This window comes from Canis lupus, chromosome 18 (assembly GCF_003254725.2).
Source record: "Canis lupus dingo isolate Sandy chromosome 18, ASM325472v2, whole genome shotgun sequence".
NCBI lineage: Eukaryota > Metazoa > Chordata > Mammalia > Carnivora > Canidae > Canis > Canis lupus.
The window spans coordinates 15,043,256-15,070,602 of NC_064260.1; the positions used below are offsets into that span (position 1 = coordinate 15,043,256).

The 27,347-nt window shown below is 38.9% G+C and overlaps 1 protein-coding gene across 21 annotated transcripts in view; it reads left to right on the forward strand.

Moving 5' to 3' along the window:
• The window catches only part of SRPK2 (SRSF protein kinase 2), a 249,376-nt gene that overhangs the window by 49,426 nt on the left and 172,603 nt on the right, over nt 1-27,347 (forward strand). The window contains exon 1 of one of the 21 annotated variants that reach the window (XM_025449506.3): nt 23,611-23,692. The exons of the other annotated variants lie outside the window; for them this stretch is intronic. Within the exon in view, the coding sequence (XP_025305291.1) occupies nt 23,691-23,692 (2 nt within the window). The 5' untranslated portion in view covers nt 23,611-23,690. Of the gene's footprint in view, nt 1-23,610; nt 23,693-27,347 lie in introns of those variants that run through there. 21 annotated transcript variants of the gene reach the window in all.

Genomic DNA, 27,347 nt, shown 5'->3' on the forward strand with positions numbered 1-27,347 from the left:
ATTTTAGAATATTGTCAGAGAAGTCAAGGTATCATTAATTCATATTGTAGCTTTAAAAACATCTCCTCCTACAAAAAATAAAACAAAACGTCTCCAAAGTTGAATTTACCCAGTGGCTCAGCGGTTTAGTACTGCCTTTGGTCTGGGGTGTGATCCTGGAGACCCGGGATCGAGTCCCATGTCAGGCTCCCTGCATGGAGCCTGCTTCTCCCTCTGCCTGTGTCTCTGCCTCTCTCTGTGTGTGTGTATGTCATGAATAAATAAAATCTTTTTTTAAAAAAAAACAAAGCTGAATTTATCAGAATAGTTTAGTAAAATTTTGTAAAGATCATTACTTAAGATATTTTTGACCTGTATTTTGCACTAACTGTAGTGAATATTCAGTGTGCAGTAATATTACTTCAAGTATGAATTTAATGTGCAGGGATATTATTTCAGGTATGAATTTAACCAGTAGGTGGCAACAGATCAATATCTGGATCTATTTTTTTTTAAATCTGGATCTATTTTTAAAGAAAATTTTAGGAAAAATAGTATAAGTCGTAGATGAGGTACATCTGATGTTTTCCTGCAAATAAATGTTTTGTATTTATGTTCTTAATGTATTTTTTTGTTTTAAAGGGAGAGCTCCAGAGAGAGAACTGGAGTGGGGGTGGGGTTGGGGGGACTAGGGGCAGAGAGGGAAAGGGAGAGAATCTGAGGCAGACTCTGCACTGGGGGCTAGATCCCATGACCATGAGATCATGACCTGAGCCAAAACCAAGAGTCAGATGCTCAGCTGATTGAGCCACCCAAGTGCCCCATACATGCTTTTTAATTTGAAAAACTGGCACAGATTTTATTTTTGTATGATATATGTAGTTCTTTTTAAAGTTGTGACTGTTTTTTTATAGTTGGATATTTAATTTATGGTTATATTTAAAAACTGGTGATGCATACATTTGATTTATTACTTGGATACAAATAATCGTGATTTGGGGTGTTATTTTTTTTCTTTTATTAGAAACTTAATAATAATCTGGTATTATAGTAAGTAGTGTTATTTAACTTACTAAAAATAAGCTTTAATTGGGATTCCTTGGTGGCTCAGTGGTAGAGTGTCTGCCTTTGGCTCAGGGCGTGATCCCGAGTCGTGGGATCCAGTTCTGCTTCAGGCTCCCCTGCAGGGAGCCTGTTTCTCCCTCTAGAGGCCTATATCTCTGCCTCTCTCTCTCTCTCTCTCTCTCTCTCTGTCTCTCATGAATAAATAAATAAAATCTTAAAAAAAAAAGCTTACATTAAAACCCTGCAAAACCCTCAGGAACTATGTAACACTGTGTGATAGAACAATTGGGGAAAAATCCATGTTTGTTAATTATTAAATCCTTGTAATGTTATAAATGCATTGGACCTGTTGTTACTTACACTAACTAGACAGCATTGCATCAGAAAGTTTGACAAGTGAGAGAAAAGTGTAACACCGTTTGTGAGAGTTTTCCAATACCATCTATTGTTGATGGATGTGTCTGTATTCTCTTCTCCCCAGCACCTTCCGTGGGATTCCCTCTCTCTTATAAAACTCTCCAGTGGTGGATTATCAAGGTTACATCAGGACGTAACAGCTACCAGGAAGTAGGCGAGGAGATTGGGACTCAGGGTTTATTTTAAACAGGTTAGCTTAGCTTAGCTTTTTTTTTTTCCTGAATTTAGCCATTTTTAATTGGCTAATTAATTTAATTTAGCCATTGTTAATTTTGAAGATGGGAAGGAGAGTGTTATAATACTTACAGTTTTTTTGTTTATCTTTTGAATTAAGACACAACTGAACATAAGTAATCTTGAGCAGAGCAACCATTGGTTATGTTCTTTGTCATTTCAAATTTAAACATTTTAAAGTGTATAAACATTTTATATTTTGTCCATATACACAAACTAAATGTCATTATTTACTACCTTTTTTTTTTTTTTTTTTTGAGAGGAGGGGGCAGAGGAATAGAGGGAGAGAGAGAATCCTAAGCAGGCTCCACATCCCCCATGGGTACCCATGCAGGGCTGGATCTGACGACTCTGAGATCATGACCTGAACAGAAATCTAGATAGAGTGAGACACATAATGAGCTGAGCCACTCAGGTGCCCCTGATTATTTACTACTTGATATATTTTGGGTACTTTTTTTTTTTTTTTTAATTTGTTTACTCATGAGAGACACAGAGGCAGAGACACAGGCAGAGGGAGAAGCACGCTCGGAGCCTGATGTGGGACTTGATCCCAGGACCCCGGGATCATGACAACCCGAGCCAAAGGCAGATAGATGCTCAACCGCTGAGCCACCCAGGCATCCCCATTCATATACATTTCTAATATAAATTAACACATTACAATTCACATAGTTTCACATTTTTACACTTTTTGGTGGTTTCCTTTTTATTTTATTAGTACTTCTGTAGATCTATTTTGTGCAGTGGTTTTGGGGAGAGGAAGAGGGACTTTTTGGGAAATAGAAATCTATGTGAAGTCCGAGGGTATGAGTGGATTATAGTTGCTGTCATTTATTTTGAGAGTGTCTTTAGAAAGAGCACACTAGTGTGCAGTTCTGTCTCTTTCCTTACCCTCTCCAGCTTTAGGCTTTGTAGTCCATTCAGTTTTGTTACGTGGATAAATGCAGGTGGCTGTCAGGAACGTACACTTCCCTCGCAGGGACGTATCGTGTTTTTCTTCGTACTTCAGGATATCATCTCTATCATCTGCCCTTGTCCACTGGTGTTATTCACGGTCCTGGGCTCTTTTCCTGCCTCTGGCCTTTTTCAGCTGCTATTTTCCCACATCTTCGTTTTGCGGGTTCTTGTTCTTTATTCTGGCATCAGCTTTGATGTTGTTCTTCAGAGTATTATTTCATGACCGTCCCAGATACAGTAGGTCTTTCCTTGCAGCATTCTGTCTTTTCCGCTTCGGTGCTTACCAGACCATGACACTGCTTTTTGTACTGTTTGCTTTGCTCATTCAGCTCTGTAAGGCCAGGGCCATGGGCAGTTTATTCAGACTGAAAATTCAGGGCCTACACCTACGCTTGGAATGTTGCATGAATTTAGTAAGCCCGTTGAATAAATGGACTTTAATAAAGATTTTAAAGTTTACATGTCAGATCTCATTTAGCTTTTTTCTGTTCATCTCTCTTGTCTCTTCATTCTGTGGTAATGAATTCTCCTCTTCTCCAAAGCTGGGATATGTTCTTAGGATCAGTATTTGTTTTTATGGGTTATTCTTTATATTTAATTCTTTGACACATCTAAAATTTATTGTATAGTAGTATGAAGTGTAATCCAAATTAATACCATGGTTTTAAACTACATTTAAAAAATATTTTATTTATTCATGAGAGAGAGAGGCAGGCAGAGGAAGAAGCAGGCTCCATGCAGGGAGCCCAATGTGGGACTCGATCCCAGGAGTCTAGGATCACTCTCTGAGCCAAAGGCAGGTGCCAAACCACTGAGCCACCCAGGGATCCCCTTAAACTACATTTATTATGTATTGAGTCATTTCTTATTGTTATTGGTGGTTAAAAATTTAAATCTGTCTGTAGAAATACTGTTTTAGTCCATTGATTATTGTCTTTTAAACTAGGAAAATTTAAACTTATGTTTTGGAAACCTGGTATCTGTGAATATATAATAGTTATTTAAATTATTTAATTTTTGTCAAACCCCATGTGAATTTTACTATCAAGGGGTTAAGTTTTAGAAAATCTTCTGTGTGTTTTCTACTTGGTATTTCACTTAATCTCTAAATTTATGCTGTTACTATATTTACACTTGGGTGAGTTTCATATTTTTAAGTTAATTAGTTTATATTTTATCCAGCCATCCACCCTAACCCATCCTTCCTACAACTTGATCCTTTGCTAGGCCATTTAGGACTAGTCATTGAGAGTTACTGATGCATTTATTTTTTTAAAGATTGATTCATTTATTTGAGAGAGCTAGAGCAGGGAGATGGGGTAGAGGGAGAGAAAGAATCCTCGAGCAGACTCCTACTACACTAGGGTATGACCATGAGATCATGACCCCTGAGCTGAAACTAAGAGTTGGAAGGTTAACTGACTGACTGACCCAGGTGCCCCAAGAGTTGCTGACAATAATAACTTTACCCTTGAATAATTAAGCAAGTCTCCTAAGAAAAGGGATGTTTTCTACAATACAGCTAGAATATTTTTATTATTTTCAGGAAATTTAACATTACTAAATTATTATTATTATTATTATTATTTAAAGATTTAATTTATTGGAATGTCTGGGTGGCTCAGCAGTTGAGCGTCTGCCTTTGGCACAGGTCATGATTCTGGAGACCTAGGATCGAGTCCCACGTCGGCTCCCTGCATGGAGCCTGCTTCTCCCTCTGCCTGTGTCTCTACCCCCCCACCCCCAATAAATAAACAAATAAAATCTTTAAAAAAAAATTTTATTGGGCAGCCCTGGTGGTGCAGTGGTTTAGCACCGCCTGTAGCCCAGGGTGTGATCCTGGAGACCCTGGATCGAGTCCCACATCAGGCTCTCTCTGTATGATGCCTGCTTCTCCTCTGCCTCTCTCTGTCTCTATGAATAAATAAATAAAATCTTTAAAAAATAAAAAAAAATTTATTTATTTATTTGAGAGAGAGCAACTGAGCACAAGTAGTGGGAGGGGCAGAAGCAGGCTCCCTACTAAGCAGAGAGCCTGATGTGGGGCTCAATTCCAGGACTTTGTGATCGTGACTTGAATGAAGGGAGACGCTCAACTAACTGATTGAGCTCCCCAGATGCCCCACTGTTATCATCTAATGTATAGTCCATATGTATATATTTGTATGCAGTATTTATATATACTCTGTATTGTGTGTGTGTGTATGTGTATATATATATATAAAATTTAAATCTAGGATCACGTATTGCATTTTGTTGTCATGTCTCTTAGTTCTCAGTAATCTGGAATAGTACTTCTGAAACTCTCCATGGTGAAGCATAGTTTTTTTCTTTCATTTCCACTCTGCTGTGGACCAATAATTTTGTAAAATACACTAATAATAAATCACTAGAAAAATAAAATGGAAGAAATGAAGACATAAAAAATAAGACTTAATTAAAAAATTGATTCTACTATCAAATCGCTATAAAAATTTCTGAACTCTGGGATCCCTGGGTGGCGCAGCGGTTTGGCGCCTGCCTTTGGCCCAGGGCGCGATCCTGGAGGCCCGGGATCGAATCCCACGTCGGGCTTCCGGTGCATGGAGCCTGCTTCTCCCTCTGCCTGTGTCTCTGCCTCTCTCTCTCTCTCTCACTGTGTGCCTATCATAAATAAATAAAAAATTAAAAAAAAAAATTTCTGAACTCTAAATTTGTATACTTATCAATCCAATCAGTAACAAACATTTTGAGGGCTTTTACTGATCTGTGAGTTAAGTAGCACTGATCTAGAAAGTTTCTCCAGCTTATTTGTTTTTTTTTTTAAGATTTTATTTATTTTAGAGAGAGTGAGCCCTGGCTCGAGTACAGAGGGAGACGGAGAGGGGAAAAAGACTCTGCTTGGAGTTTCAAGCAGACACTCTACTGCCTCGAGCCTGACACTGGGCTTGATCTAAAGACTCTGAGATCCTAACCTGAATCGGAGGCTTAATTGACTGAGCCACCCAGGCACCCCCAGGCCAGTTGTTTTATAGATAGGTGAGTTTCTTAATTTGGATTTATCTGATTGTTTTGTCATGGTTCAAATCAGATTAAATACTTCTGATAGGAATACAGCATAGGTGGTGTTGTCCTCTTCTCAGTGCACTATTATTATCGCATGAGACACATCATTATTGCTCATGTTGATTATAACTTGGTTAAATGGTGTCTTCTAGGTTTTTAAATTGTAGAGGTTTCGGCCCCCTGCTCCCCCACTTTTTTTTTTTTTTTAAGGTTTTATTTATTTATTCATGAGAGACACACAGAGAGAGAGGCAGAGACACAGGCAGAGGGAGAAGCAGGCTTGATTCTAGGATTCTGGGATCACACCCTGAGCCAAAGGCAGATGCTCAACTGCTGAACCACCCAGGCCCTTTTAAAGTAGGGTCCATGTCCAGCATGGACACAACCTTGAGATTAAGACCCGAGCTGAGATCAAGAGTCAGACGCTTAACTGACTGAGCCACCCAGGGGCCCCCTTTTAAAATTAATAAGATACTGTGAGACAGTGTGAATATCTCTTTTTATAATTATGTAATGGCTTTAACATCCCTTGATGTTTCTTTCCTGAATCAGTGTTTTGCAACCATGGGTTACAAATGATAATTGTCTGATTCTCTTAATATATTTTTTTTACATTGATTAGTTGTCATTCTTTCTTTTTTAAAATTTTATTATTCATGAGAGACACACAGAGGCAGAGACATAGGCAGAGGAGAATCAGGCACCTCATGAAGAGTCCAATGAGGGACTTGATCCCAGGACCCCGGGATCACGACCTGAGCCAAAGGCAAACGCTCAACCACTGAGCCACCCAGGCGTCCCTCCAACAGTCTTTAAAACACATTGTAGAGATGAGCCCTCTTTTCCCTTTTCTTTTGCAGAATGCATGTCTGACCTAAGGAAAATTGAATTGAATGTCTTTTTCTTAGATACCTCCCATTTCCCTTTATCTTTTCCATCAGTTTTGCCCTTTGGGTCTCTTTCTCCCTGTGTCAGTTTTCCCTAACCTCCCTGGTTCAGAACCTTAACTGAGGCTACCGCTTCAGCCCTTGAGGGCTTCATCTCCTTGAACTACCTACTATTATTTTTCTGTCTTATGATCAAAACTGCTTTGTCTAGTCCACATTAATGCATGAAATTTTGTTATTTTCTTTAGCTTTTTAGATCTATTTATGTTTAAAAAGGTTTCTTGTAAGGTGAGTGAATAAATTAGATGACTAATAGGCAGTGTGACATGTGGGAGAAAGATTTTTGGAGGGGGTGGTTGTAGCTGAGGAGCAGCCTGTCCTGTAGATGAGTTTTTTTGAAGACTCACATCTGAGCCTTGGAACCTGAGTTTTTCCTTTTCTAATTTTTAAATTTTTAAAATTTTTTGCCCGAAGTCCCGAAGTGGGACTTAATCCCTGGATTCAGCATCACACCATGAGCCGAAAGGAGATGCTCAACTACTGAGCCGTCCAGATGTTCCTGTTCCTGTTTATTGTTTTGTTTTTTGTTGTTTGATCATTTTTGTTGTTCATACCTTTTACTACTGGGCTGCAGGTTGTTTTAACCTCCACCCCCCACTTTCCTGTGTTACCCTGATCCCTTTTGTATGATGTTGAGTTTTATGACTGGAATGAACCAAGTCATTCATAGGACTCCTTTGGAAGTTTGACAGTCTGTATTTCTGGTATCTCCTGGCAGAAACTCTTGTAAGTTTGAAGGTTGTTAAGATCAGCTCATCTGAATTTAGTACCTTCTGTCCTTTGATTCAGCAGGTACTGGGCACCTAGTATGAATGGCAGTGCTAGGCAGTGGGATACAATCATGAACAAGTAGATGTGGGCTTCACCCTTCATCTTGTAAGCAGACACTTAACACATCTCATATGGATGCCAAGGGATGGGAGAAGAATCGGGTGCTGCAGGAAAACCTTACCTGAACTTGGCAGGGAGGAAGTTGGTATTTTGGGGAGAGGTGCAAAACCAAGAGACTCTGGGAGTGGTTGACAAACTTTTCCTGTAGAGGATCAGATAGTAAATGTTTTTGGCTTTGCAGGCCCCATGGTATCTGTCGCAACTGCCTAACCCTGCCATTTTATGCAGAAATGGCCATGGGAGAGAAAAAAACGAATGATTGTGTGGGTGTTTCAGTCAGACTTTATTTATGGACAATTAACTCAGAATTGCTTATAATTTTCAGGTGTCATGATTATTCTTTTGATTCTTTTCCCCTAACCATTAAAAATGTAAAAACCATATTTAGCTTACATGTTGTTACAGAAACAAGTGGTGGACTATAGTTTGCCGACTCCTGGAATATGGTGCAAACATGCCCAATATCAAGGGTCTTTTACCCGAACTCTTGATAAAAACAGAGCTATCATGTAAGAGACCTGCAGAGGGTATATGCATTATGCTTTTCAGACATAAATTTGTAGGTAGGGTTGAAAATTATAGTATTTCTGCACCTCTAGCTGTTCTTTTGAAACATTCCAGTAATTCTGGAAGTTCAAAGGAGAGGATGTTGGGAATTACGAGAGTGGTGCACATACAGAGGGGCTTGGGGGGTGTAATTAATAGTGTTAGAGAAGGCCTAAGTCTCAGTCATGATCTTGTCAATTACTGGCTGTGCAGACCATTTCACTTTTCTTAGCTCTGTGAAGAAGAGAAAGTAAACCCAACACAGATCCTGCTTGGAATTACTGCAAGTAGTAGTGTACTTCAGAGCACCATGTAACATGTCAGCATTAATATCTTAAAATTATACAGCCATTTCTAGCATTTTTACATATAACCTATAGATGTAGGATAGGATTATGATTGCTTGGTTTGTGTCACAAGATGAGTTCTTGAGAAATTCATCATGCAGACATTCATAGTCTACTGTGTGTTAAAGACTGTTTTAGTTATGGGGATACAACAGTAAATACAAAATTGTTCTGTCCTTTGTGGGATATAAATAAATAGGTATTACGATACACTTACCAGGTGGTCATAAGTACTAGTAAAGAAAATAAAGACTAAGGATAGATGGGGGTATGGAGATGGTGGATGGGGAAGATTCTGGGGATAGCTTCTTAGGAAAGAAGGTTTGAACTTATAAAGGTTTGGGAAGGCAGGGAAGCTTTCAGAGATGGGGAACACACTATAAAGGTCCTGAGGTAAGAAAAAGTTTTTTAGTATGTTTGAATAGAGGCCAGCAAATATAGGTTGGATCAAGTAATATAGATTTTTAGGACCTATTGCACCATGGCAAAGAGTTGGGATTTTATTCTGAGAAAGATTGTAAATCTGTTGGAGGATTTTGAGCCAAAGAGCAAAATAATCTATGTACATTTAAAATTGATTACTCTCCCTTTCCCCTTCTTTCTGAACAGTTCTGTCCTAAAGCCATTAGGTGGGGCAGACCAACGTAGGCACATACCATTTGAGGAGGGGTAAGGGGAGCTGTTGTGGCCCAAAGCAGCATGTCTGGGCCCAAGTGGGATGAGGAGGGTGGTTTATGATAGAAGAATATCAGTATTGAGAGGGCACAGGACACATCACAGGAGGCGGAGCCCAATCAGGGTGAAGACAGGATTTTTCTGGGGGCAGCCCAGGTGGCTCAGCAGTTTAGCACTGCCTTCAGTCCAGTGATCCTGGAGACCTGGGATCGAGTCCCATGTCGGGTTCCCTGCGTGGAGCCTGCTTCTCCTTCTGCCTGTGTCTGTGCCCCTCCCTCTCTCTCTCTCTCTCTCTCTCTCTCTCTCTCTGCGTCTCTCATGAATAAATAAAATCTTAAAAAAAAAAAAAAAAAGACAGGATTTTTCTGACTGGGTTGCCTGGTGTGGTATACTAGAGTTTGATCAGGGTGAGGAGAGTGTCTAGCGGGGAGAGGAGAGTGCACAGGGATTCAGAGCTTATGCTGTCCCTACCTTATAAAAGTGGTGGCCTGGGGTGGGCTGTGAAGATTAAAATCAGATCTATCAGTCTTAATTTTCTGGTCTTGATGCTTTTGTTGTAGTTATCTAGACCATCCTTCTTTTTAGCATTTGAGGATGATGGAGCATCAGGTTGGCAGCTAACTCTCAGATGTTTTGGGGAATAAAGTATTTTGTGCATTATTTTTCTGTGATTTTTTTTTTTAATTTTTAAAGATTTTATTTGTTTACTTTAGCACAGAGGGAGAGGGAAAAGCAGCCGATGGGCTCCTGCTCAGCAGGGACTTTGCTTCTCCCTCTCCCTCTGCCCTTCCCCTTGCTTCACTCTTTCTCAGAGAAATAATATATTAAATAAAAAAAAACTGAAAAAGAAAAACCCAACAGTGTCATTCTGGCCATTGTATGGTAGTGGATTATAGAGTGGCAGGATTCCAGTGAGGAGGCTGCTGCCGCAGTTACTCTGGATGCATTGTGCGGGTGGCTTGGGCAGGTGGTCTTAGTGGAGGAGGTGCGCAGGGGGACTTATTTTGAAGGAAGAGCTGGTTGGATTTACTGATGGATCCGAGGTAAGACAAGAGTCAAGGACAACTTCTTGGTTTTTTGAGGAACTTGGGAAAGGTGATGCTGTTAAATAATGCCATGGATTCGTTTTTTAAAAATTGAGTTTGTCAGAAGACCTGGTTTCTAGTCCTTAGCTCACCCATGGAGATGCTGTATGAACTTAACTTGTCTTGACATTTCTGGCACTTGAGTTCATGTGGACATCATTGTGTAGAATCTTTACAGTAGGATCAACAGGCCACATTAGCCATACCAGATCTTGATTCAGCAAGGCATGTCCTAGTCTCTGGTGATACTTTTTAATTTTTATTTATTTTTTAAAGATTTTATTTATGAGAGAGAGAGAGAGAGAGAGAGAGAGAAAGAGGCAGAGACACAGGCCGAGGGTGAAGCAGGCTCCATGCAGGGAGCCTGGCATGGGACTCGATCCCAGGACTCCAGGATCACGTCCTGGGCGGAAGGTAGATGCTAAACTGCTGAGCCACCCAGGGATCCCCTCTGATACTTTGTTGAAGAATTGGAGAGAAATGGTTTATTATAATTGCATACGTAGATAGTTTAACACCTGCTTTTCAGAAGTATTAAAGATTTAGTCACCAACTTCACTGAACTTTTAAAGATTTATTAAATGATGAGATGAAATACTTTGTCTTTGATTCTATTCTGCTAAATGTTTTTATCATCAACTTGGATGACTCGGATCACTTGATTATCAAATTAGTCTGTGTAGGGAGGTTGAACACCTTTTTTGGGGGATGGAGGTTACAGTTGGGAATCATAAAAGTCTTGCTTGAATAAAACTACCTATACATGGTTCTTACTGATGAATGGCTTCAGTTAACTTCATAATGTACCTATTTCAGTGTACGTGCATGGTGGATTTTAAATAGGAATAACAGGGTTATTGGTCATTAAATAATGATGCCTGACGGATATACCCTATACTTGTCAGTAGCACTCCTCCTCAGTCAAAGGGTGTACCAGCCTTACTTATCCACGCTTCACATTTGTTAGCTTTTCAGTTATGAATTGTTTGGGCAAAGTACTTTTAAGGAAAGACAATTTGATTCCTTCAAATTTTAAATTTGTTTCTATCATGCATACTTGAGGTGGCATTTCTTACTTTGAGAAAAGCTTCCTTAAGTGAAGTTTTCAGCCAGATTGCTTAGTCCTCCAAGGGAAAAATGTGAGTGATGTGTCCCCGAATCATTACTATAGTGTTAAAAGCATAGGTATATCTATATAATACAGATACATTTTCACTTCGTGGAAATTAATGTACTATTCCTATTCCCACTTTGCCCTTAAAACATTCACTCTAAAGGCATCAAACACTGTTCCTCGTGTTCTTTTCTGGTATGTTTTCTGGTATGTAGCATCTCGTATACTTTAATGCTGAGTAAGTTACGTAGTAAGTGAGAAGAAAAACCTTATTCTTAACTTTCTGGACAGGTTCAGTATTATAGTTTTGTTTGCTTTAAGAATTAGCTCTTGGAAAAGTAATAGACTACCTGCAGTGAAATATGGGTAGGTGTTTCAGAGAAATTTCTGTGCAGTTTTGCCTTGTGGTTTGACGTTTGAAACTTAGGAGGAAGTCCTTTGCTGCCTGACATTTTCTAACCTTGGTGGTGGTAATGCAGACTTCAGTGTTTGTCCCTGCCTTTGTTCACAGAAGGCCACACCTTCCATTTGTTTTTGAATTTTGTTAAGTGTTAGTGTATATGTTTCTCTAGTGTTTTTCCCCTCAGCATAAAATTTCAGTCTTTATGTAAATCTACATTCTCGTAGTTGATTTTCATAGGTCATTTTTACCCCACTGCTTTCTCTCCAGCTGCATCAAGGCATCAAGCCAGGGAGCCTAGGTCCTTGAGAGGGTCACACAGCTGGGAGATCCTGGCTGAGGTGGAGATGTATCGACTAACAAATTAGACATTCTTGTAAACTTGAAAAAAAATTGTGAAATTCACACAACATAAAAATAACCATTCTAAAGTGAACAGTGACATTCTGTTGTGCAAAATGTTGTGCAATCACCAGTTCCAAAGCGTTCCATCCCCCCCAAAATGAAACCTCTGTGCATTAAATGGTTGCACCCTGTTGCTCCCTCCTCCAGCTCTGAACTACCACCTGTCTGTACTTTGTCCCTTTGGGTTTATCTACTCTGAATATTTTATATAGTGCAGTCACGCAGTGTGTGACTTCTTGTGTATGGCTGTTTTCACTTCTTAAAATGTTCCTAAAGTTCATCCAGTTACAGCACGAATCAGTATTTCATTCCTTTTTATGGCTGAATAATATTCTTTTACATGTATATGCCACAGTGTGTTTATCCACTCATCAGTCATGGATATTTGGGTTGTTTCCACCTTTTGGCTATTACGAATAATGCTGCTGTGAACGTGTATATATGTATTTGTTTGAATACCAGTTTTCACTTCTTTTGTGTTATATACCTAAGGGGTGGATTCTCTCACAGAATCACCACAGTGTTTTCTCCAGAGCTTTCACTGTTTGATATTCCCTCCAGCAATGGATAAGTGTTTCTTTACATCTTTGCCAACACTTGTTCATTTCCCCTCCCTCCCTCCCTCCCTCCCTCCCTCCCTCCATTCTTTTTAAATTCTGGCTATCCTTTTCAGTGCTAAGTGGTATCTCATTGTGGTTTTTGCATTCTTCAAATGATTAATGACACTGAGTATCTTTTCATGTGGTTGTTGGGAATTTGGAGAAAAGCATATTGATAGTTTTTGTAATTGAATTGTGTTTGTTACATATTTTAGGTGCTAGATCCTTGTCAGATGTATGATTTGTCAGATATTATCTCTTCTGTAGGTTGTCTTTTGTTTTCTTGATAATGCATTCTGATGCAGAAAAGTTTTAATTTTTTTTTTTAAGTTTTAAATTTTGATAAAAATTTATAAAGCTGAGCAGCCTGGGTGGCTCAGTGGTTTAGTGCCGCCTTCAGCCCAGGGCCTGATTCTGGAGACCCGGGATTGAGTCCCACGTCGGGCTCCCTGCGTGGAGCCTGCTTCTCCCTCTGCCTGTGTCTCTGCCTCTCTCTCTCTCTCTGTCTCTCATGAATAAATAAATAAAATCTTAAAAATTTTTTTTATAAAGCTAATTTTATTATTTTAAGACCTACTTTTTTCTTTCTGTTGCACATGATTCTGTTTGTATAACCTAGGATTCTGTGGCCAGATTGAAGGTCCTGAATTTTTATCTGTTTTTCTTTTTTTTTAATTAAATTTAATTTATTTAAATTAACAGGGATTGTTAATCAGCACTGTTAATCAGGTGTCCCACACAAAACTTTTCCTTAATTTGTGACTTCCAGTCGCTTTTGAATTATTGGGTAAATTAAGCAGTTTTTAAAAATTAATGATAGATTTCATTTTTACTCCTTTGGATTTGTGTTTAGTTAAGATATGACTCCTTGGTTTACTTGAAAATATTGTCTAGTTTTTTTTTTTAAACATGAATTTCACTCATGCATGTAAATTACTGTTTTATAAGTTGGCTCCTGATCATTCTGCATTTCCCTCTGCACCCCTGCCCCATGTTGTCTCTCTATTGCTCACTCCTTTTCCCTCTCAATAAATAAATTAAATCTTAAAAAAAAATGTGGTTTATATTTATTGGTACTTTGGTAGAAATTAAAATTGAGAAATTTAAAAAATGTTAATTTAAAAGAAGAATGTGGCGCTTGGGTGGCTTGGTCAGGTAAGCATGTACCTTTGATGCCGACCATGATCCTGGGGTCCTGGGATTGAGTCCCGCATGGTCAGGCTCCATGCTCAGTGGGGAGTCTGCTTCTCTCTCTGCCCCTCGCCCCCCGTACTCACAATTGCTCTCTCTCAAATAAATAAAATCTTTTAAGGGATCCCTGGGTGGTGCAGTGGTTTGGCGCCTGCCTTTGGCCCAGGGCGCAATCCTGGAGACCCGGGATCGAATCCCACGTCGGGCTCCCGGTGCATGGAGCCTGCCTCTCCCTCTGCCTGTGTCTCTGCTTCTCTCTCTCTCTCTCTCTCTCTCTCTCTCTCTCTGTGACTATCATAAATAAATAAAAATTATAAAAAAAATAAATCTTTTAAAAAATAGAATAGGAAACCATTGCTTATTAATATAATAGCATATTTTAAAATGACAAAAAACCACTTTTTGAAAAAAATTAGAAGAATGACATTGTTTTACATTTTGGTCAGTTTTGTTAATGTCTGGCTTAATAGAAGCTAGATTCTTATATATAATGGTCCTGCCTTTAGTCTGTCACAGAATGTTATTTGGGCTAAAATATAAGGAAAAAAATCCTTAAACTCATTGTATGTCCTTGCACCAGCTGTTTGTATTAAAGCAGGAGTTTCACTTCATTAATTTTTGAGACTATGTCTGCTGGATACCTAAGTTTGAATAACCATGGCTCCTCTGTTAGATAATAAGAAAGGTGTTCCTTAGAAAAAGAGACCAGTTCTCTTTGCAACCAGAACCCTTGTTGCACAGGTGTTTTTCCTTGAAACGAATGTATGCAACAGAAGTGCTTCCTGTTTCATTGGTCTGAATATGCGGTCAGGGTTGAGATAATAATAAAATGTTTTACTCCTTGGTAAAATACACTCTCAGTAAAACTGACATTGTTTTAAGTGCAGGTTAAGAGAAGAGTACAGTGACTGCTAGCAGGTACAGTTTGGGGCCAGTCCATATGGGGTGCTAGTCCTTTTTTACCCACACTGATTTACATCATCAGGGCAAATGTTAGCACGGTGAAAAGGGCAAGTGATATCTTGTTACCATTATGAGAATAGTTTTGATCTCCTGGATTTCCTGGGATTTGTGAACCTACTTTGAAAATTGTTGTGGGGCATGGACACCCCCTATGATTCTCTGTGGCAGAAAAAATAATGAAACCAGGGTCTAATTTTCAGATATAATGGAGAAGGGGACTCAACAAATATTTATCACTTTCCTAATAGTCATTCTCATTTAAGCCTCTGGCCTGCCCTGTAGACTAGGTACTGTTGTTCCTTATTTGCAAATGAGTTAAACAGATCCTGAGGGGTTACATACCTTACTAATAATGTCCTGGAAGTAGTAAATAGTGGCTAGTAGGCTGGAACTAACATTGGGTAAAATCAAAGAGGACTTGTTTCCTTAAGCCACTTGTGCCTCTAGGTAGATGTAACAGATTCTGCATTGAGGATTCAAAGTGGTTCATTGAAGATTCAAACGGATTCAAAGGTCATTTGACTGCTGCCCTTCCCTTGTACCACTTGTGTCCTTGCAGCCATTTTTTCCTTATCTTGTCATTAACTTTTTTCATTAAGAATAATAGGAGTCTTGATTAGAAAGATGTTGGTGGAAACCACGGATACTCACTTGATCTTTTTTTTTTTTTTTTTTTTTTTTTTTTTTTTTAGATTTTATTTATTTACTCATGAGAGATAGAGAGAGAGAGAGAGAGAGAGAGGCAGGCAGAGATACAGGGAGAGGGAGAAGCAGGCTCCGTGCAGGGAGCCGGATGTAGGAATCGATCCCAGGACTCCAGGACCACGCCCCTGGGCCAAAGGCAGGCACTAAATCGCTGAGCCACCCAGGGATCCCCCTATTCACTTGATCTTTGATCTTATTTGTAAAACTGGGATAAGGTCAAAAAATAAAATACTATCAAGCCAGTATTCAGGAATGTAGTTTATCTGGTGGGCTTTCTCTGGCTTTTAGAATTATTTGTACTAATGTGTACTATTTTCTGTGAAGCGCTTACTCAATGTGGAGGGGAACACAGCACAAGTGAATAAAGTGCCGTGCTTTACCTAGTCCTTGAGAGTGTCTTCATTGAGTAGTGGATAGACTACAGAAGTTAATGCTACTTTCCAGTCCTTTCCAAACAGTTAATTTAAGAGGTGGTTTCCACTGTTTAAGGGACTCTCTTCTTCAAGTTAAGAGGCACAGTTTTAAGATTTTTCGAAAGATATCTTTTTCATTTAGTACACCATTTTTCGTTGTGTAAAATGCTGGGATTTTCAAGATACCAACTGAGGAGTAATTTCAGAAAACTTTTCGTAACTAGTATCTGTAATGTGAGCATGCATTAAGAGGAAAACCACCATGGAATCTCAGAGTTAACAAAAACATGCAGTATATTAGAATGATGCCAAATATATTTAACCTGGATTTTTATTATTTGTGTGTTCACCAATAATATTTCTGGACTTGCCAACGGGATGAGAAATGTGCAATATTTAGAATAACATAACACTCTGAGGGACCTTAGAGATTATCTACTTAAGGTTTTAGAATGTTAAAATAGTGGAACCTTTTCTTTAATTGAAATCATATCCAGGAATCCAGTATTTAAAGCATAAATGGCAAGTGGTTGAAATGAGAGTTGTGGGTCTGGAATCCTCAGGCTTGCTTGGCAGGTTCTGTTTGCCACTGCTGTGAACTTTTGGTTAATAGTAAGAAACAACATTAACATGTATTGAGTGTTTATTCTGGGCCAGATACTAAAGCACTTCATATGCATGGTCTCACAGTTTGAAAACCACTCACTTAGTTCAGTTTGTGAATTTTATCTCTGAAAAAAAAAAAAAAAAACAACAAAACTGGCCCAGACAGCTTCCGTGAGTTGCCCAGGGCTTTTTGTAGAGTTAATGTTATTGAAATCCTTTAGTCAGTTCAGCTAATGATGTGTGTGGTGTGTCATTTCTCTAGATAGGAGAGTAGTATGTGTTCATTGCCAACATTTTTGAGTTCAGAAAAGAATATAAAAGGGAAAGAATACTTAACTTCGCTAATTAGGAATTGGTAATACTTTAGTGTCGATCTTTCTGGTCTCCTTCATAAATGTTTATTAGAAAATTGATCTATCTACCATACCATTTATGAGACTTAAGGTTAACAGCATATTCCTTTTTTCCTAAATGTTCTTCACAAGAATGATTATTTAACAAAATTTTACTAAATCAAACAGCTTATTTAATGTTTCCCATTGTTGGGCATTTATGATATTTGCATGGTTTTTCTTTTTACTGTTATATTTATATTTAATGCTGTAATGAACACTTAATTTCTGGAACATGAACTTCTAAGTTTCAAATTACTGGATCAACAGGTGCCTTAAAAATATATTTTGAAGCATATTTCCTAACTGATCTTTGAAAAGTTTGCTAGTTTATACTTTCTTAAGTTATGTAACTAAACTCTTGTGAGTTCTCAACAGTGCAGTATAAACAAATAGTCATTATTTTAATTTTCAGTTGATTATAAATGAGGTCAAACTTTCCCCTTTTATATTTATTAGCTGTTTCTAGTTTTTCATTTGTATGTTTCTAATTTCTTTGCCAGCTTTTCTTTTTGGGTGATTTTTCTCTTTTTTTTTTTTTAAATAAGAGTTCAAGAAACAACCTTTGTGTGACTCTCACTCGTGCCCCTTCCATCCCCTTAATCCCTGTCATATCTGTTGCCATTTTTTACTCAGGTTTAAAAAAATTACTACTTGTTAGGCAGAAAAGTTTTAACTTTATATCTTTCAATGCATGTAATGTCGGACTAACCCTTCTTTTGTGATATCAGCCTGTTGTGATAGCCACTGCCTGCCTCCATTAATTCATGAGATATTCTAAATTGTTCATATAAAAAAAATGTTCATATCATTCCATCTTTGCTTTCCTTTTTTTTTTTTTAAGATTTTATTTTTAAGTAAGCTCTATACCCACTCAGTGTGGGGCTTGAACTTATAACCTTGAGATGAAGAGTTGCACACTCTACCCACTGAGGCAGCCAGGTGCCCCATTCCATCTTTCCTTTATTCATTTCCTATAATACTTTGTAGAGAAGCTTCCCCGTATCAACTGTTTGCATATACTTGAGGTGCGTTTTGTTTAGGTAAGTCTGTATACTAGCTTGATTCTTCCCTTTTATCTAGCAGATTCAAAAATGTTGATTTACTGGTTTGTTCCAAAATTACTAAAAATTTACTTATGGATTTAGCCATATTTGTGTATTATTATACTTACTGAGGCATGAATTGTTCATCTGCGGCAGCAAGAGCTCCTTCAGCTGCCAGTAAGTGACAGGGCTGAGTCCACCTGTTCTGACCTCAGCTCTTGCTTTCCAAGGCCACATGCTCTGTGTGGAATTGAGCCCTTGTGTTCTGAGGTGGCCAGGGGGAGGGGCGGCTCACTGCAGATTTCTGGGGAGTCTTGTTCATTGTAACCAGTTTTTCAGTGTGCTAGGGATATGGTAGTGACCATGAATAATTTCAGATTGGTGCTATGGAGAAAATTAAACAGGGTGATGATAGGATAGTGAGTGAATGTACTAGTTTTGGCATCAGCGAACAGAATAGTTTTTAACTGTAATGCATCTGGAGTCTGTAAGATAAAATTCTTGCCTTTTATGGAGGAAAGACAAGGTGCTGAGTTACCTGCACTCGTGAGTAGAGAAGGAACCATCTCCTGAAAAAGTGGCTGAAAACGGAGCTCAGAAATATCTGCTTAACGCTTTATGATGGAATTGTTTCTAAAGGCTTCAGAGACTCTACTCATTCTTCTAGTTACATGTGATGGAGATAATTCTAAAACTGCAACTTCCGTAACAGTGCAACCAACAAGGAAGAAATCTCTTGATGGTGAAGTAGAGGCTCCAGATTTTCAGTCTCAGGAGTTTGGGGTCTTTGAAGAAGCACCTCCCCTGGTTTTCTTTCTAAAGGTGATCTAGCAGTAAGAGGAGCTCCGTGGCACATTCTTTGGGAAAGAAAAATACATCTTTTACACATTCAGGCAGGTTATCATTTTGGTTGAAGCATTACTCAAGGAGCTTTTAAAAATCCACACTGAAATAAACGGCATGGAACCTGGTGAGGGGTAACTCAGGCTAGAGAGAGGTCACAAGATCATCATCAGTGTACTGGACAGTACCTGGATGAATGGACGAGGGCTCAGTAAATGATCTTAAGGAAATTACTTTAACCTTGGAGAAGTGGATGTTCACAGTGAAATTCACAGCCTTTCCCTTTTCACTGGCATTTTTTCCTTTTCATTTTACCCCCTTTTAAAAGGAACATGGGTGCCAGGCTGACTAAGTTGGTAGAGCATCTGATTCTTTGGTCTTTGGAGTTGTGAATTCAACCCCCGTGTTGGGTGTAGAAATTACTTAAAAAATATTAATTAGAAAAATAAAAGAAACACAAAACCCAACAATCTTCCTTTCCTTCTGGCCTTAACCCTGCTTCCCTTCATTGTTTCCCTTCATTGTTCTTGTGGGATGGCTCCGTTATTGTTTGCTTTATAATTGTGGTTTGACTTGCATGTATATGCTATACATATGGCAGATATTATACAATTTTAGAGAATAATTTCTTTGTTCAAATTCTCCATGTTCATTTCTTTTTTTTTTTTTTAAGCTTTTATTTGTTTATTCATGAGAGACACTGAGACAGAGAGGCAGAGACATAGCAGAGGGAGAAGTGGGCTCCTCGCAGGGAGCCTGATGCAGAACTCGATCCCAGGACCCCAGGATCACGCCCTGGGCTGAAGGCAGACGCTCAACCACTGAGCCACCCAGGCTGCCCTCCATGTTCATTTCTTAACTTGCTTCTCCTGCTTTTGGCTCCATTTTTTTTCTCTCTGTTCATATTATGTGGACGTACTATGTGTATTTCTCCTGACATGAGTCAGGGGAGTCACACGGTATTATGTTCATGGAGAGGTGAGTAGAGTCACCTTTCATGTGCAAAACTTAAGGTGGGCATTTTCTTTTGCCTGAGATGATAGTGAGGCTGCAAGTTAGATATACTTTGGAAACTGTAAAGGGCCGTACACAGGTAAGGCACTATTGCAGTGATAATCTAAAGGCTTTTGCAGCAAGGCTTTGACTTCTCCACAGTGACACAGATAGTCTTACTTTGAACATCAGAAGGTTACATCTTCAGTGATTTGAAGCTTTCTAAAATACATGGTGTGATTCTCTATTGCTTGAGAATTTTCTCTGTGCCTCCTGCTGGTCTTGGGTGACATTCTTCTGCCTCTGTTGCCCTGTCACTGTCACTAGATGCAGGGATGTGGGCGCAGGAAGGAATTTGGTTTGATCCCAAGGACTTGGCTTCCTTGGGCTTTGCATTTTCCTGGGCCTCCCACCCCCCTTTGTTTCTAGTTGCTCCTAGTTGAGCTTCTTGACTCTCATACCTGGTAGCCTGGTCTTTTATAATATTCCTCAGTCGATGACAGTACTCTTCTATCCTTCCTTCTATTTTTCTGTGAGGCTAATTGAGAATAGAGCTTTAAACTTTCATATGTATATATGCAGCTGAGCCATTCATAAAGTGCTGGTGAGTTGAATTTCCAAGGACATTAGAATGACTGTCCTAATGACACAAATAAAAGGACACAGTTATGGGAAAGTTTATCATTCTGAAGCTCCTAAATTCCTTTTTAAAGTTTTTGACATGTAATCTGTATTCTGATGGATGGGTTTCAGCTAAAATACTATTATCTCTTACCTTCACCAAATATTTATGGACTTGCTTGGAGAAATCTTTAATTCCTTTTTGAAAGTAAAGATGGAATTTTGTTACTTATGTTTGGAATTTTAAGGCATTAAGTAAATTGTGCCTTGGGGCACAATTGTGCCTTGGGGTGACTGTATGCAAAATTTCTGTGCACTTGTTTTTTTGGTCAAGGTCCATAAATTCATAGGGGGCTGATCCCAAACCCAAGCAGTGTACTGTAGCCGTAGGATATGGGGCAACCCTGAAAAGCTTTAAAGTGGGGCAGTAATGGGATCGGTTTTCTGTTTTCGAAACTTGACTCTGCAGCATTATAGGCCAAGGATTAGAGAAGTGTGAGATACCAGGGCAGGAATGGTGACTGCTCCAATTAGAATGAATGATTAGGGAGGGAGAAATTCTGATTATTTTTGGTGAAGTTATGTCATCTGAGTACTTACGTTCATTATGAAATTCCTTTTCAGATAAGAATGAATGAATCCTGGGAACACTATAGCAGACAGTGTCCTCTTATTCAGGCTATTATGCTGATTTGAGAAAGGAGAGAGGAAGAGTCTTGTGGTTCTCTGTGGACACTCTATTTTGTCCTCCCAAATGTTCTACGTATTTGTGTAGGTGCTTTAGGCACACCAGAAGTGTTCCTGCCAATAGAAGCGGTTACTAGCCACCAGACATACCAGCCTGGTGGTGGTGAAAAGCAACAGATTGTGCCTGTGTCTCAGTCGTGAGAGTCACTGCTTCTCCCTTGTGTGCCTCAATTTCCTCAGCTGTCCCTGGGGGCCCCGAAGTGTTTACTTACCTCAAAGCATTGTTGCAAACAGTAAATCAATTATTATATGTAAAATGTTTACAATAGTGCCAGGGATTTAGTAAGTACTTAGCACACTTGCTTCTACTAGAACACCGCCAGTACTTGTATAGAGATCCAAAAGTAAGAATTCTTTTGAGTGAGTTTTCTGTTACATTAATGTGTAACGTTATAGTAGAAAGTTTCAAAAACAATACCATTTGGCTCCAAATCACAAGAATTTTGCATTATAGCTTTTTGAGTGGTCATGAGAATGACGATTAAAGTCCGTACAAGTAAATGAAAGTCCGTACATGTTTACCATTCCTTAAGATAACTCTTGCTCTGCTGGTTGTTCTCAACAGAAGTTCTAGTATGTAGTACTTTTCAGTTTAGCCGTGCAAACATTTTTACACTTGAAAATGGCATACAGCAGGGTGCGTTTTGTAGAGTTCTCTGAGAACATGATGCTATGAATTCTTGGGAGGTGAAATGGGAGAAGGGAGGCAAAAAAACCCCGGGTGCTATTTCAGTCTGTTTCAAGGTTTGCTTGTTGGCAAAAGAAGGACAGGGTTTGTTTCTAGTGTTTTGTTTTTTAAATTCTTGGTGGAAAATTAATTTTCTATGAAAACAGTATCACAAACTGTTATGATCTTCAGGTGGAGCAATAAAGCCCTCACCCCAAACTTATAACTTTGGGATATATTTAGGTGATAAGCCTACTACTGTAGTAGTGAAGCTGTAATAATTATTAAGGCCTCCCACTTTGCCAACCACTTTTGTATATATTATATTGTGCCATCCTCCTACAGTGTTAAGAGACAGATACTCCCATTAAATACTTTTTTTAAGAGGTTTATTTATTTATTTTAGAGAGAGGGCAGTCTGGGTGGCACAGTGGTTTAGCGCCGCCTTCAGCCCAGGGTGTGATCCTGGAGACCCAGGATCGGGTCCCATGTTGGGCTCCCGGCATGGAGCCTGCTTCTCCCTCTGCCTGTGTCTCTGCCTCTCTCTCCCTCTCTCTCTCTCTGTGTCTCTCATGAATGAATGAATGAATGAATGAATGAATGAATAAATAAATAAATAAATAAATAAATAAATAAAATTAATTAATTAATTAATAAAAAGAGCATGTATATATGGAGGCGGGGGGGGGGGTGGGAAGAGGGAGAGAATCTCAAGCAGAATGCCCACTGAATGCAGAGTTTGATCTCATGACCTGAGCTGAAATCGAGAGTCGACTGCTTAACTGACTGGGCCACCCAGGCACACCTAAATTCTCTTTTTTCTAGATGGTGGTTAGGGATAGTAAGTGATTTGAATTTTATGAGTAGTCATGCATATATGGGCAGTCAGCCAGAACCCATACTCCTAGTCACCATGGTATAACGCACCTAATTGTTAAGTTACTACTTAATTGTAAAAACTATATATTCTGATTATAAAATGTATACTTGTGGTCCAATGTAGGAAATTCGGAACTATAAATTCCTCAGGATTTTGTATTATAGCATATTTATATTTATTAAAGATTTCCTCAAGGCACTGTGCATTTGTAGAGGTATACCTTTGGTACTTTTTTGTCATGGAGGTTTTCCATGTAAAAGTAAGATTTAGATAATACTTGGAAGTATCAGGAAAAAGTAAAAGAAAAAAAAATCAGTAAATGTCAGTGGCCAAATGGATGGTGTAGCCAGGGAGTGGTGTAAAGGGTAGGAGGCTTCTCGCCTGCCTCTCTTTGTAGTATCCAGTACAGTCTAGGTCACCAGTTCTAATGGACTAATAAGTTCTGGAGTAAGCCACTTACTTAGTGCACGTTGGAAATTGATTCTATATGCCCTCTTTTGGTTTATCGTTTGTTTATCCTTTTTTAAAAGATCGCAGAATTCTTGTTTTAACAATAAGCCTTTCTTAACAGGAAGAAAAGCCTCTTTGTATCCACCAAGGCAGATGGAACGGCACTCGTACTTCTAAATTTTTTAGTAGTAAGACCCTACTTAAATAGCATTGAAAATTAATTACTTTAATTGACACCCCCTCCCCCATCCCTACTGGGGGAGTCATGGTTTGACATTATAAAATCTGACCCTTTTATTAAATCCTCCTTTTGAGCTGAGGCCTCTGTGTTCCCAGCCCTTGTCCATTTGCACCTGCCTGATGCTCGGTGTCTTTCTCCACTAGGCAGAGCTGTGACATAAGAGGGAAAGGACTGTATTCCCTTTTCAGAACTGGGTGGCATGGTGATTTGACGCCTGACCTAAATGTGAGTTTGTATTTCCATAATCAAGTTGTAAGTTTGTGTTCAATCATTTCTTTTTTCAATATTAGGGTCTTTTCCCTCCCTTTCTTAGAATTACTTTCTTATACATAATACTCCTGTGGTAGTGTTTTAATTCTAATTCTGAGAAGTTTATGACATTTGTTTTTCATTTTCTTCTTAAAAGTTACTCTCTACCTAAATTAGAAATGTACACGACATTAAAATGGATTGCCCAGGGCAGCCCGGGTGGCTCAGCGGTTTCACGCCGCCTTCAGCCCAGAGCGTGACCCTGGAGACCTGGGATTGAGTCCCATGTCGGGCTCCTTGCATGGAGCCTGCTTCTGTCTCTGCCTCTTTCTCTCTGTGTGTTTCTCATGAATAAATAAATTAAATATAAAAAAAATAAAAATAAATAAAATGGATTGCCCATAAAGACATTTGTAAATGAATGTTTTGGTTAAATGCTTTTCCAGCCGAAGGCGGCTTCTTGCCAATGACAGGGCGGCAGTTAGCCAGCACGTCTTTCTACATGACTTTTTTCTTTGTTTAAGACACAGTAACATCCTGCTGCTTCAATGATAGAAAGCCCCTCTCCTCTTTCTGGGATTTTAAAAGAATGTTGCTTGCTGGTTTTAAAAGAGTTGACCAGAAGTTGACTGTGATGGTCTCTTAAGTTTCAATATTTCTACTTAAATGGTTTAGTTCTAATGACATGTCCTTTGCAGTAATAACTCATAGTTATAATGACTTTCATTAATGTTCTAAAGCTATTTATGGTATTTTTGGCAAATATATTGAAAGGCATGAGGTGAGAGTACAGAGATCGATGGCCCTCCAGGGCCTGGTTAAGTCCTTTAAAAGCCTGAAGCACGGGGCCTCTTTTTCTCCCAGCAAAATGAAAATTGACAGTACTCTCAACAGCAAGCTAAAGAAGAATTTCCATTGCCACCCATGGTTGAAAAAGTACACAAAATGGCAATCTTAAAATTCTTAAGAAAAAGAAAATGAAAAAACATTCTTCTAATTTCGGGGTGTATTCCCTGAGCATGCTAAGGGGTTTGCAACCTCAAAACAAGCCAGTATGGCAAAAAAAAAATATTTCAAACCCAAGGCAGTAGCTTTCTGCCCTCTTACCTTCTGTCTAAAATCCTGAGATAAATTCCATTTGTAGAAGTGTTTCCCTTTCTCAAACCAGGAGTGGGGAGGATCTTATCTGTGTAACACACCTAGTAAACAAACAACCCTTTTGTACTATACTTAGTCCCCTTCTCACAACCACCCCCAACCTCTTTTTCTTCACAAGGCCTCTTTCCCTTCCAGCCCCGTTTGTTAAGTCCCTTTGAGTTGCTCATCACCAAGTTTTCTTGTGTGTATGCACTTTGATATGCATAAACAAACAAATTTGTTTTCCTCCTGTTAATTTGCCTTTCATCAGTTTGATTTGTGGGCCCCAGTGTCTGAACCTAAGAGGGTAGTGGAGGTTTATTCTCCTCCATATCACGCTTCATCTTCCTTTTGGATAATTCAGCTCTGACTCTCTCCTTCAAATTGTACAGAAGACAATTAGAATAACACAGGAACGAGGAAAAGAGCATGGTTTATCTGGAGGAAGCTTTTTGTTTTCAAAAGTTAATTCTTTAGAATAAACTAACTATTAGTTCCTTTTCATGTTTTTTTTTTTTTTATACTGCTGTGATAAAGCAGGATTTTGTTAAGTAAACATCCTGTATTTTCTCCATCCTTCTGAAGCTTTTGAATCCAGAGAACATAGAAGCTCACTAAAATAGGTACTTGGCTTAAAGCATTTCGAGCAATGGTTACTTATTGTCACAGTCTGGATGCTTCTAGATTGATATTTTGTATTTTTCAGTTAGATCAGGGATCTTCTGTAGCTCTGTGGAGGTTTGATTTTAAAAGTCATATACTTTTTGATACAACTCTGGTCTAGGGAGGCCTTTAGTTTTTCTTTTGCAAGGAGATGGCCCTAGTCTGAAGGGGTTTGTAGGCATTGTGTAGCAGTTACTAGTAGCAGCCTGGGGGCAGGGCAAACCTGAGGTACCCAGAATGAATTGCTCAATATATCATTAGTTGCAGGAGTTCTGTAGTCACAATACTAAAACAGATGGATCAAATATTTTGGATTTTTGGTCAGTTGTGTTTTTTTGTTTTTTGTTTTTTAAACAGTCATCTAAGGCACAGGATGGGAAATGAAGGGTTAAAGGCAAAATTCAGTGTCTGGTCTTTGGGCAAGACGTTTCTGTTGACTGTACTATGCATGTATGCACATTCTGCCTTAAGCCAAAAAGGATTTAAGGTGGCACTTCTCTGCAGTTTTTATGGTCTGAGTAAGACTTACTTGTAAATACACTTACAGTTTCAAGTTGAAATGAATCTGGCTTCCAAATGCTGTGTACTTATTCCAACAATGCTGCCATTGTACCTCAAGGTCTCGTTACACCTTTAGGGTTTGACTGTGTTCACCAGTCATAAGTCTTTATCCTTTGATGTTAAAATCAATTTTTGGCATCAGCCAAAAATCGCTGAGTGCCAAGTCTGGTGAATAACCTGAATAGGCAGTCCTGGGTTGTTAGAGTTTTTGGCTTATTGTTTTTGACTCATAGACTATGAGCCAGAACGTTTTCAGGATGATGAAACCAGTTTCTGAGCCACAGTTAACTCCTTGTTATTTCAGCAGACTCAAACAATGGGGCCAATTGACTTTTGGTCTTTGTGGGATGTTCCTACTGTAGCGGTGCCATTGAGATAAAATAAACAAGTTAGCATTGTCTTCACTTGGGATTTTGATATGGAGGTTTTTTTGGCGGGGTGGGGGCGGTGGGGGGGTGGGAGTAGGGGGGTGCTGGACTGCAACGAAGTTTTCCATTGCACATTTTGTGTTTTTAGGTCACTGTGAAACTTTTTATCATTAGTTCTTTAACTTTCTCAAAATGTTACTTCTGATTTTCTCAAAATGTTATTTTCTTTAGCAGTTCATGAAAGATCCAAAACAACAGGTTCTAACTGCTTTTTTATCACTTAGTGAAAATATTTGGAACATTATTCACCCTATGTCCCATATATTTTATTAGCTTCCCTCACCCCTCTCCTCCAATGAACTAATTTTCTTGTGTTCTGATTTTTTTGTGTAATCATTCAATTGGATGAATTAAATTATTACTTTGATAGCATATTATAGATGAGGAAAAAGTCTTATGGAAGATGAGACTTAATTTAAGGAATCAGATAACGAGGAAGAATTTAAATCCCAATTTCTGACTAATTTTGAGGACTTTTTCAGTGCTTAATGCTGTCGTGGTGGAACAAAGTCATATTTTTATTTTATTTCATTCATTCATTCATTCATTCATTCGAGATATAGAGAGAGGGGGAGAGAGGCAGATACGCAGGCAGAGGGAGAAGCAGGCTCCATGTAGGAAGCCCGACATGGAACTCAATTCCAGGACCCCAGGACCACAACCTGAGCCGAAGGCAGACATCCAAACACACTGAGCCACCCAGACATCCCTAAAGTCATATTTTCTTTAAATTTTTTATGGTAATGTGACAAGACCATTCTCCCTTTGTTTCTATATATTTCACTTGTGGATTTAATGTCCCACAAAATTAAATGTTCATTAGTTTTTTCCTCATTAAGGTC